At 60.5% G+C, this 12,454-nt stretch overlaps 1 protein-coding gene across 1 annotated transcript in view; it reads left to right on the forward strand.

Annotated features, from left to right (window-relative positions):
- The first annotated feature begins 9,751 nt into the window (after positions 1-9,751).
- Positions 9,752-12,454, forward strand: part of KIF26A (kinesin family member 26A) — a 34,459-nt gene continuing 31,756 nt past the window's right edge. The window contains exons 1-2 of the mRNA XM_036276300.1: positions 9,752-9,793; positions 10,144-10,389. Coding sequence (XP_036132193.1) covers positions 9,752-9,793; positions 10,144-10,389 — 288 coding nt within the window. The remainder of the gene's footprint in view (positions 9,794-10,143; positions 10,390-12,454) is intronic.

Genomic DNA, 12,454 nt, shown 5'->3' on the forward strand with positions numbered 1-12,454 from the left:
TTTAAGTTGAACCAATAATTTCTTTATAAATGAAATTTAATCATGTAATATAAAAAGTCAAATAATAACTATAAAGCTTGTTGAGAGAAACAGAAGCCTCCCACCCTACGTGTTCACAGACCAAGTTAGCACATGTGATCACAGCTCCTATTTGGCACAGCTCTGTGACTTTAAAAATAGTTGCCATATTTCTAAAAGTGGTGTAGTTTTCTAGTAATTGTGAATAAGTCCATGCTCTTTGATGAAAGTTTAAATTTCTTCTAGATGTGTTCAAATACATAATCTATTCCCTCCCTCCCTCCCTCCCTCCCTCCCTCCCTCCCTCCCTCCCTCCCTCCCTTCCTCCCTCCCTCCCTTCCTTCCTTCCTTCCCTCCTTCCTTCTTTCTTCTTTAAGGCCTTCCTGTGGAATGCTCTGAGTGCCTGCTCCTATCTGCACCCTTAGGACTCAGCTGACCCTCTAAACCTCCATTCACCCCTCCATACCCTTGAAATGCTCTCAATCTCTTTCCTGGGTTGGGTCCCATTTCCTTGATCCTGTGTCCTCTTTTTCCTTGTATTGGGGGAGTCCATCTGCCAGGACCTTCAAGAAAGGAAAAAGGCCAAGTTCTTCATCTTTGTTCTACTCTTATGCTCAGTTGATAGTTTGGCTGGGTATAGCATCCTGGCTGGGAACCACTTCCCTCCGTTTTGGAAACTTCACTCCATCGGCTTCTCTCGTCCATTGTCACTGCTCCAAGTCAGACAACATCTTGTTCCTTGTTTGACATGTCACCACCGCCCCCCGCCCCAAGCTTTTAGTATTTTCTATTTGTTCCTGGTGTTGTTTGAAATTTCATGAAGATTTTTTTTTTTCTTTTATCTTGCCCGGCACTGAAGACCTTGAGTCATTAGCTCTGAGAATTATTTTTTTGCATGATTTCCTCACCCATATTTTTTCCATTCTCTTTTTCCTACTCTAGTCCTATAATTATTTCCTTCTCCCTCTTATTTTCTCTATCTTTTCCCTCCACTTTTCTGGGAGATTTCCTTGACTTTATCTTTCAATCGTTCTTTTGAATTTTATTTCTATATTTTTATTTTCCTAGTGCTTTCCTTATTGTTCTCTGAATTGCATCTGCACTTAAGTTCACAGAACTCAGTATCGTCTTTTCTTTTTCTTTTTTTTTAAATCCTCATTTGAGGGTATTTTTCCGATGTATCTTCAGATAGAGTGGGAGCAAGGGAGGGAGGGGGAGAGAGAGAGAGAGAGAGAGAGAGAGAGAGACATCAACTGGCTGCCTCCCACATGACCCTGACCAGGATTGAGGTACTTGCCCTTGACTGGAATCGCTCAACTCTGGATCTGCCGACAACGGAGCTGGACATGAAGGTGGCCTCGTGGATATCAGCTGTGTGTATGTGTGTGTGCACGTGTGAGTGATGTACCGTACACAGCACTGCTGTCCCACACAGAGAATGCGCCCAGTGTGATGGGCCTGCTGTGAATACAGATGGGGCATGGGTGGCACGCAGGCAGCACCACTGACCGTGGAGAACAGCCACTCACTTCCAGAACCACAAGCCCCACCGCCCCGTAGAATGTGGCATCTCCACACTCACCCTGGGCATGGCCATGGGAGGGTTCACAGAAAGAGAACAGAATATATGCCCTGGCTGGTGTGGCTCAGCAGTGAGTGTTGCCCCCATGTGTCCCTCTGCCCCACTCGCTGCCTGTCCTCAAGCTAGAGGTTGAGCTCAGGACTCGGATGGGTAGAGGCAGAGGGAACAGGAACAGGAGGGGAGAAGGAAGTCACTGGTGTGGGGTGGGTGGACCAAGGCCTGTAGGGTGGGATGGAAACAGGGAGGGCAGGGAGGGGATACTGGAGACGCCACAGGGCTGGCAGGGCCTTTGGCACACCTTTGGCACACCTCTCACACTTAGGGCAAGCTCTGCCCCTCTCAGGGCCTCAGTTTCCTTATCTGCACAAGAGGGAACCAGGTGATCTCTTAAATACTTTCCTTTTGACCAGAGACTGTGGCCAAGGTGCGCCATCTGCTGGCTGCACTGGGAAGTGTCCCCATTCCAGAGGTGTCCCTGGAAGCACAGATTGGCTCCCTGTCTGACCCCAGGGAGTCCAGGAGGAGGGGGGTCTGCTCCTGCTGCCTGTCGACCTCCCTGCCTGGCCGCCTGCTTTCCTTAAACATTCACCCAGGAGTGCTCGACCCGAGCTGGGCTCTGGGCACCCAGAGGTGAATCTAACCTCTGCCCTGGAGGGGCATGAGAGTGTGCTAGGTATGGCAGGAGTAGGAGGCCTGGGAGACTCATTCTGCCTGGGGCTGGGAGTCTTCCTGGAAGAGGTGGCACCTGATTTTGACCTCAAGTTGGAGTTGGCCAGCTGTGAGGGAGAAGTCCAGGCAAAGAGGTCAGGCAGTCTGTACGGGCTTGGGTGTTGGGGGCATGGAGAGAGGTTTAGGCAGTTGGACCCTCAAGTAGGAGGGGGTGGGGGACGATGGGCCCAGAGAGCTCGAGATTCTGGCTGGGCTCCCTGGCAGGCTGGGCTGAGGGCCAGTCTACACCCTGTCACAGTGGAGGGGTTTGGGGAACAACCCAACACCACATACATTTCCTCTTAGGAGCTGGGACGACATAGATAGAGCAGGGATGCTTCCATCTGGGCCAGAAAGTGACCACAGGCTGGCCAACCAGACTGCCCTGGGCTGGGCGGGCCTGGTCAAGCCATCCCAGGGTCAGGGTCCGGCAGTGTGGCCTCGCTCTGACTGGGATGGGAGGGAGGAGCCAGGGCAGAGATCCCGGCTAATGGGGGTGGGGGCAGGTGGGGGACAGAGGGCAAGAGCCCCTGAAATGGGAATCCACACAGAAACGGGCAAGGAGGCACATGCCCGGGGTTCACTGTGCCTTTACCTCTTCAACAAATACCACTGGGTGTCTACTTCGTGCCGGGAACCTGGGACACAGCTGGTATTCTAACGGGGGTGGTGGACAATGAACGAGAGAAAGAGGAACATTTGTGGTAAGTTCATAATAGGTGCCAGGGAGGAAGCTGAAAGCAGTGGAGGGCTGGGGAATGTTGGGCGGGGTGCGGAGTGTAGGTAGGGTGAACAGGGAGGGCTTTGCGGAGAAGGGAACCTCTGAAGAAAGGAGAGAACTTGGTGGATGTTTGGTAACAACACTCGTTGTAGAGGGCACAGCGGCAGCAGGCTCCAGAGGGGCTGCCCAGCAGGTTTAGGAGCAACAAGGAAGCCGTGTGACTGGAACCCAGGGAGGAGGCCAGTGAGGCCTCGCAGGGCACCAGTCCGGGCTCACTGGGCATGCGCTGGGAGCACAGGTGCGGAGCAGAACGGCGGAGTGATCTTTTTTTTTTTTATCCTCACCCGAGGACATTTTTCCATTTTTTTGTTCAGACAGAGTGGGAGGGAGAGAGAGGAAGAGAGAGAGAAACATCGACGTGAAAGGGACACATCGAGGGGCTGCCACCTGCACGAGCAACTGCAACCAAAGAAAGTACATGCAGAAAGTACATGCCCTTAGCGGGAAGTGAACCCGGGTCTCTCTGGACCGCAGGCCAACGCTCCAACCGCTGAGCCAAACCGGCCAGGGCCGCGGTGGAGTGATCTTACCACCTTCTTCAAGGCTCCCCTGGCTGTAGTGTTGAGACAGGGACGCGGCAGTGGACACAGAGCCCCCAGGTAGGGGCTACTGCAGTACACAGGTTGGTGGCCGAGGTGGGCATAAGCAGCGCAGGCTGTGTGAAGAGGTCTGACTCTGGACATACCTACGAGGGCCTGGGGACAGGAGGTTCTGGTGGTAGAATGCGGGGGCAATGAGGGCAAGTAGGAGTCAAAGCTGACTCCAGGGTAAGCGAATGGAGCAAAAGAAGGAGCACAGGAAGGATGGATCACCCAACATCCCTTCCCAGAGCCCATCCCACCTGTCGGAGGAAAAAAGCCAATGGCGCTGGCCGAGGTGCTGAAACCACGGTGCCCGCGGCGCTCGGAGAGCGCTGGGCCCGGGGCTCCTCCTGTGAGGCGTCTGGTTAGGGTGGGCAGAGGCAGGAAGGGCGGCGGGGCCCGTGTGACCTTGCTGGCCTCTCTCTCTTCACTTGACAAACACTCACCCCACAGTCGGCTATGGGGCTGACTATCCTCTGCACCTGCTTCTGCCCTCCCAGGTCAAAGCCCCCTGTCCTGTCCTTCACAGCTGCACCCCTGCGGCCAGGCCCTGGGGCCAAGGGGGTGAGGACACAGCAGAACACAGGGATTACACACTCAATGTAGATGCCCGGGACGAATTCTAGCAAGTCACTTCGTCACTCTGTGCCTCAGTTTCCTCATCTTTAAAATGGGGGATCTCCTGGCGTTGCTTGGAGGATGAAGTGAATTCTGTCGAGTGGATAAAATGAAATCTGGTCCATGGCAAACTCCATGTTTGCTAACCTGACAGTTGGGACCCCCCCCCCCCCCCAGCAGCAGATGCGCTGAAGGAGGATTGGTGCAGTGAAAGCAACGCCTTCCCCCCTGAAACCTGCCCTCAGAGCTGGGGGAAGGGCGCAGCCTGAACAGGAGCCCTTGCCCTAAACCAAGATGGGCTTCCCTCCTAGACGTGGCTGGGCTGTCATCACTGGCTGTTCTCCTAGACATCCTTCCGCTTCCCCAGACATGATCCCAGCCTCTAGGAGTGGTGTGACAGGGGAGCCTGGTGAGTTGACCAGACCTGGGGAAATTGGGCAGTCCCCAGGACCCCTAGAGATGAGGGGAAGGTTTCATCCCCTCCCACTCTTGGAGGGGATGGAGGGTCTTTTCCAGGCCAAGTGTGGTCCTAGCTCATGGGCTTCAGAACATTTATGTGTGGCAGCATGGGCACCCCAAGCCTTCCTGATCTCCTTAGTATGTACTAAATGTTATGGTTAAAAATCCCACAACAGTTCAAATCACCCAGGAGGATGTACAGCGGAAGTAAAGCCTCTCCCGGAGCCCACCCTCTCCTCTCCCAGCCGGCAATGACTCTCACCTGTCTCTGTGTGGCTCCCAGGTCCGTCTGCACATAGATTTTCTTTACAAATACAGCCCGATCATGCTGTACATTGTGTCTGGGGTGACATTCCAAGAGCCCTGGTTTTCGACCTGTGTCCACTGTCACTGAGAATGAAGTTTAGGATTCATTGTCCATTTCCCTATGGGTTCAGTTTTCCACCGTCACAGTGATCACTGCTGCCAGGTGCTCGTCTCCCACGTGCACTGTGGGTGGTGTGTGGGGCCCCCTCCCAGCTCTCCAATCACTGACTGAAAGGACTGGTCACTGTTTGGAAAGGCTGGCTGGGGGTGGGCCCAGGAGGGACTGGTCTGCATGTGGAGTGCATGTGCATGTGTGGGGCAACCCCAATGTCCCCAGCAGGTGGGGGTGAGGTAATGGAATGAGGACTCAGGTCTTCCCATGCCTGGTGCAAGAATCTGACTACGCTAGCCCAGTGTCCCCCTGCCTTCCTGAAATATTGCCACCTGGGTCTGATTGGAAGCTGAGTCCAGCAATTAATCCCGTCTGAGCTACACTCAGTGTAGAGGGGTTTCTGCAGTGCTCCCCTGGCCTAGATTTCCCTGGGGACAACTCTGACCGCCGCCGTGTGCCTGGTAAATTAAATGTTCAAAAAAAAATCCCCAAGATGGCTTTAATCAACCCATTGAGATGGTGTGTGGCCTCCTCCCACTGGAGGGAACCCCTCCCCCCAGCTCAGGGTCTTGGAGGAGGGGAGGACGTTAGGACAGTGCCCCAGGGGTGCCTGCCGGTGCAGGAGGGAGGAAGGTGAAAGGTCTCCAGGTCCTAGCTCCTCTCAATCCAGACCACAGGAGCCCAGGATAGGGGGCTGAAAAGGGACAAGGAGGAGGGGGAAGTGGGGGAACTCTGCCCCCCCCTCTGGCTTGCTCTAATCTCTGCCCCAGGCCAGGGGTGGCCATGGGGGCAGGCAGGGGGGCTGCTTCTCTCGGGGTCTCTCTCCTGACCCGAGACCTTGGTGGGGACTCTGTGGCCCTCGGATGTGTTTGTGATGAGCAGTTTGGTGCAGCTGGGTGGAGGCAATCCCTCCGGCTGCCTCTTGGGGGAGTCAGGGGAGGAATCTGGTGAGTGGAGGTGGGGTGGGGAGGTTACATGGTCCTTTCCAGGGGACAGAGAGGGCGCAGGGCTGGCCCCGCCTTAGCACCCTAGCCAAGCTGTTATGTCCTGCCATCTGCTCAAGGTGCCTCCGAAAGGGTCCAGCTCTCTGACCTCCAGGCCTCTCTTTTTCAACCTTCTCCTCGCCTTGCCAGTTACCTTACAGGCCCCGTTCAAGGCCCATCTCCCCTGGGCGGTGTTCCCTGACTCCCCCTTAACTCTCAAAAGCTCCCCCAGGGGCCTAGGTCATTTAGGCGACCCTGCCTCTCTGGTCCGCTCTCCCCAGGCAGGCAGCCGGCCCGCTTGGCCTGCACCAGCAGGGGGCGCCCGCCAGCACGCGAGACTGGGGGCCGCGCACAGCAGGAGCGCGGGATCAGGGTCTGAGTTTGTGTTCGGGCAGAGCGTCCAGGCCCCAGATTACGACCGTGATTTGGCCGCACCAGGATGCCAGCCTGAATCTTCCAGCTGCGGGGAGTTACTGGAGCGGCCAGAGGGTCTTGGAGGAGGGGAGGACGTTAGGACAGTGCTTCAGGGGTGCCTGCTGGTGCAGGAGAGAGGAAGGTGAAAGGTCTCCAGGTCCGAGTTCCAGGAGGGGGTCTGGGTCAGGGACAGAGAAGGCTGCGAGTGGCGGTGGAATCGGGGTTTTGGAGCGGGGGCACTGCGACGCTCTGGGGTCCTGGCAGGGTGGGCCTTGGGGATCCATAGACCGAAGCTGAGGTGTGGGATGGGGCTAACGAGGAGTCGCCCCACACAGGGGCGCCCTGGAGCATGGGCAGTCACTCAAGGTCACCGTGCTGTGTACACGTCTCCAGGGACTGGGACCCCAAGGCCAGGAGTCCCCGGGACCGATTAGAGGGGAGGGGCTGCGATATACCCTCTGTCGGCAGAGGTTTCTCGCGTCCTCCTCCCTCCCTGTGCCTCCAGGCCAGGGCACCAGGCAAAGGCACGCGAGGCAGGGGGACGAGGACCCACAGAGAGTGGGGCCCTCGTCCCCTCCCCCTCCGGACCTTGTGTCGGGATATGGCTCGCCTCCGGGGCGGAGGGGGCGCTGTCGGCGCGGGCGGGCGGGGCAGGAGCGCGGGGGCGCGCGGCGTGAAGCGAGCACAGGTGCCGCGGGCGCGGGCCGCGGAGTACTAGGAGCCTGGCGGGCGGCTCTGCGCCGTGCGGGGCGCGGCGGCGGCGGGCACGCGGCCAGTGAGCGCGCGGGCAGGGAGGCGGTGGCGGCGGCAGCGGCGGGAGGAGCTCGGAGCCGCTCCCCGCGCTCCGCTCCTCCATGGCGCTGCCCGGGCCGCCCGAGCAGCCCCGTGGCGCGCCCCGCAAGGCGCCCAGCCTGCTGGAGATGGGGGCGCTCTGCCTGGACTCGGAGATCATCCTGGGCTTCACCAGCCACCTCCTGCGGCGGCGAGCCAAGGTGAGGGCCGGGCAGAGGGACTCGGCTGGAGGCAGAGGCGCTGTCCCGTGACTTTGCGGCGCGGCTCCCGCGGCTCAGGGTGCCGCGCGGGGAATGAGGTGCAGGTCCTTAGCAGCGTCCCGCAGCCCGGGCCGGGGACTCGCTGGCTCACTTTCCCCAATTCGTGCTGCCCCATCTCCTCTCACCTGAAGGCTACGTCCTGAGCTGGAGGCAGTCAGCCAGGGCGGAGAGCGCAGAGCAGACTCCGGGTCCCACCGCGCGCCTTGATGGGGTGGGCGAGGCATGGAGTCGGGGTCTCGTGGAGGAGCCTGAGTCCCTGGGGTGACTCCAGGTCCCGCGTGTACCTCCGGAATCTGCGGGGCTGTGCCCCCGCCCTCTCTGGGGACCGGGGTGTGGGGTGTGAGTGTTTCCCAAAGCGCCGCAGTGGTGCGTGCTGACGACCGAAGTTGCGGGTGTGGCCGGCCCAGGTCGTAAGACTGGGGCTCCGCGTCAGTGTTTGTGGGAGCGCATGTGGGTTGTGAGTGTGTGTGTGTGTGGCGGGGAGCCGCGCTTCCCGGGCCTGGTGTGTGTGTGTGTGTCCCAGAGCAGTAGAGGGGCGGGGGCGGTGCTGTCTGTAGGCAGTTGGGGAGGGGGCAGTGGTGTCCGGGGGTACCCAGATCCAATGGGGGCTGGAGCCCGTTGTCCTCAGGGAGGCTGCGAGGAGACAGGAAATGGGAAGTGCTTCTGGCCTTTGGGCCGGGTGTTAAGGGACTGGAGGCTATAGGACCGCAGAGTGAGTGGGGAGACGCTGCCCACCTTATTCCCCCAACTCCCGCCACGTTGCAGGTCATTAACGACTCGGAACGCCGGGAGATGATCCACCGTTCTTTTTGGAGGAGTGCGCGCAGGGGTGGGGAAGACTTTCCAAGTAAAAGGGTGGTGGGCTAACCGTAACGGAGAAGGCAGCTTTGAGGGGCTCAGGAGAGGCGGGGAGTGTGTGAGGGTCTCACTGTGCGCGCGGGGAGCCGCGGGCTGCGTTCTCCACCTGGACCACAGCCCGCCAGCCTGCCCAACTCTGGCTCGGCTTCTGGTCCCCAGGGAGCGACTTCTCGCCCCGGGACAAGCGGCGCCAGGTCTCTCTTCAGGCTCAAGGCGGCGGATGCGCGGTGGCCAGCAGGGGTCGCTCGCGTCACGGGAAGGCGGGCGTCCGCACCCGCCCCGCCTGACCCCGGTTTCGGGCCGACCCAGAAGAGGGACCCAGAACCTCCTGCCGCCTAGGATAGCGGCGACTCTTTAGGGCCGGGCTGGAGCGGGAGCAACTGGTCGCTGGAGGGGGGCGGGGGCGACCTCCCAGTCGGAGACAAACAGGCAATTAATTCCGGAGCTAAGTTCCCATCTGCCAGGCCGGTTGACAACAGGTCCCGCGCACACCCACAGGGCCAGCCGCGCCACCTCCTCCCGCTACTCTGGCACAAAGCACGCACACCCACCTTCGTGCACACGCACGGCTGCAAAGACACGCGTGCCCCTCGCAGACACGCCTAGATACTGATACACTGCCTGGGGTATTGCACGTTCCGAGGCGCAGACCGCGGAGTCACTCACCCACGCGCGACAGACCCAAAGGGTGGCCAGCGACACGGAGTGCACCGGATTTGCAGGAGAAAGCGCCGGGGAATCGGGGGGCCTAGGTTCGGCCCCTTCCTCGTCCCACCTCCTTGTGTGACGTCGGGGCCTCAGTTTCTAGCCTGTAAAGTGAGGAGTGGGTTGGTGCCTCCCAGGAGACGCGCAGACCCTAGTGTCCCAGCCAAAGAGCAGGAAGGCGCATGCGCGAGCGCGTACTGTGTGTCTTCAAGCAGCCCGCAGCACCCCTCCCTGGGGCTGGGACTCGCCCAACAAGTTGGGGTCCTTGGAGTGGGAGGGGCCGCGCAGCGGGGTAGGATCCCCTCCCCCACTCTGCCTAGCAGAGGGCGGGGGAGGGGCGGGGCGGGGCCGTCGTCCCGGCTCCCCGCCCCCACTGGCCCGGCCCCGCCCCCGCCTACCGAACGCGCTCGCCGCGGTCAGCGCTCGCTCTCTGCCACTCGCCAGCCCGCGCCGCCAACTTCGGAGCGGCCGGCGGGACCATGGGGGCGCCCCCGGGCCGCATCACGTAGCCGCGCCGCCCCCGACAGCCCGCGCGGCCCCGAAGCTCCCGCCCGGCTCTTCCTGCGTCCCGGCCATGGGCGGCCGCGGCGTCCCCCTGTGCGCCGCGCAACCAGCGGTACGCGCGGCGGGGCCCGGAGTGGGAGTCGGACGGCGCGGGGCTGGAGGGCGCCGCGGGACAGTCCTAGACGCCGAGGATGGTCACCGGGTGCGGGGCGCCCCCTAGGGGCCAGGCATGGAGGGAGCGCGGGGGCTGCCGGGCCTCTTGCTGGGAGGGACGCTACCTAGCCCGACCCGGATGGAAGGAGAGGGTGGGCGCAGGTTCGCGCCCAGCGCTCCTAACTTTGTCCAGTGTGTAACGGGGGGAGGGGCGGGGGGGCGGCGCAGGACGCACTGATGTCCGGATTCATCGGGATTGTGCCGCAACGGCCCAGGCTTACTGTCCCCTTCCCCACTCACTTCCCGCAGGTGGCAGAGGGTGGCCCGGCCCGGGAGCCGCTGCAGCTGGTGGAGGTGGCCCCCCGCAAGAGGCTGCCCGCCGGGCCCGAGCAGGACCCATGTGGCAGCCGTCCTGCGCCCGAGGGTGCCGGGGCGGGTGCAGAGCAGGGCCACTTGGCCGTTGGAGGTGGCTGGTGCCGCCACTGCCACACGAAGCTCGCCGAGCTCAAGCGACAGGCATGGAAGCTGGTCAATGGGCCCGGGACACCCCTCCGGGTATGTGATCTTTTCAGTGGTTTTGGCCAGTCCTTTCTCTCTGGGCCTCAGTTTCCCTGTCTGTAACAGTGTGTATGAGTTGGGGTGTTGGGATTGGAGGGGGCTTGGTGGGTGTTTCTGCCTGAGCTGCAGAGCTGCAGATGTCCCACAGCTGGAGCCACAGCCTGTGTTTGGTAGGGGGAGGGGAGCGAGGGATGGCAGGGACTCCACCCAGGGCAGGACAGCTCCTGCCCTGCCAGCAGTGAGGTTATTTGGTGCATTGTTACCCTTGGGGCACCTGGGCCCCCAGCCAGGTGTCTGGAAATTGTACACCTGGGGCAGGAGGGCTTGGAAGACCAGAGGGTGGGTGGCCCTACCTGCCTCTCCTAGTGTCATGGGTAAGAATTGTGTGTGGGACACAGTTGGGGTTTTGCCGCCTTAGGCAGTGGCCACCCATCTGGGACTTGAGTGGCTGGGCCCCTGGGTTTCCCAGGCTTCCCATCCCAGCTGCCAAGGTGTTTGCCAGGGGAGGAGGGGGCATCCTCCAGCCAATGGGCTTGCCTGGGTCTTGGAAGGAGCTGGAAGCATTGTTCAAGGAACAATGCACCCTGGAAGTTTGCAAAGCCTGGGAAGGTGGGGGTCTCCAGAGGAAGCCCTTCCCGCCTGACCTTCAGTCTTTTTGAAAGCGTTCCTGGGAAGTCCGAATAATCCCCATTGAATCTAAATATAGTTCTCCAAGTCAGCCATGTGGCCTGGGGGTGGGGGTGAGACCTTGGGCTCCTGAGGTCCCATGTGTTCCCTGTGTGTGCTGTCTGGGGCAGACAGGGTGGTGTGAGTTTGGTTTCTGTCCTGGGCACTCTCTGTGGCGGGGGGGGGGGGGGAACCTATGGTCTGTCCTGGGGTGGGGCTGGACGCTTCCCCCTCTGCTCTGATCAGGATGCAGCCTTGCCAAGCTCTGTGTCCCAAAGACATCATAGGACCTTCAGGCCCTCAGCAGGGGGTAGTTCAGGACAGACTCCTAGGGACCCGTAAGAGCTATAGAGCCATTGTGCCGCCCCTTCAGGGGAGACTGAGGCCAGAGAGAGGAGAGGCTTTATGACTGAGCTGGGCTTTGCCTGGTGGCACTGGGCATGTGGCCAGCTGGTCACAGATGGGTGGGGGATCCTGATGGAGAGAGCTGCAGGTCACACCAGTCACTGGTGAATTCGAAGGTCCCTCTGGGCGGGGCTTCGTGGTCTCTTTCTGCAGACAGCTCATCAGGGAAGCCCCCAGACCACTTAGGTCCCATCGGCCCTGGCCTTTCCTGAGTTTGGTGTTTGACACTGGGTACCCCTCAGTGCCAAGTAGGGCTCACCCCCTTCCCCTGCCTTCCCTGGCACCCAGTGGCCTGCTCACCCAGCAGACCAGGTCCCAGGCATTATTCCCGATCTGCAGCCTCCTCCCCCACTGTTTCCCCTTGTCAGATGAGGGCAGCCTCCAGAGGCTAGACCAGGAGTGCTGTCCACCCTGAAGGGTGCTGTGCCGCAGGGAGGGAAGGCCCTCTGTCCACTGTTTATCTAGAGAGCATGAAAACAGCCCATGGGGGCTTAGCCACCCTGGCCACAGGATGCGGGGGGCTGGGCCTGAAACCCTGGGACCTTGGCAGGTGTCACTGTCCTGTGACCCAGATTCCCCCTGTGTCCTGGCTGACTTGCAGCCTGTAGCCTGGCCCCGCCTGCCCCAGACCTTCCTTCAGGGAAGGCCGGGAGGCGGGGTCCGGACACACACGCAGCTGCTTCTACTTCTGGTTTGGGAAGGAGAGCTCGGGGCAGCAGGGGTGGGCAGCTGACAGGGCACAGGGCAGATTGACCTGCTGTCCTAGGGGTGTCCCCAGGGCCCTAGTTTCTCATTATGAGGCGAACTCCACGATGACAGCACTTAACAATTTACAGAGAACGTTGCCTGTGTCTTCTTACTTGGCCTTGGTGGCTTGCTGGGCTCCTACCGTTGGGGTGGGGTAGAGCTGGGGCCCGGTGACTGGGGGGATCCATGCCTGGTCTCAGGTGTAGACCCCAGTTGGCTCCTTGCCCACCTTCCTGCCAGCAGA

Source organism: Molossus molossus, unplaced genomic scaffold, assembly GCF_014108415.1.
Source record: "Molossus molossus isolate mMolMol1 unplaced genomic scaffold, mMolMol1.p scaffold_m16_p_1, whole genome shotgun sequence".
Taxonomy (NCBI): domain Eukaryota; kingdom Metazoa; phylum Chordata; class Mammalia; order Chiroptera; family Molossidae; genus Molossus; species Molossus molossus.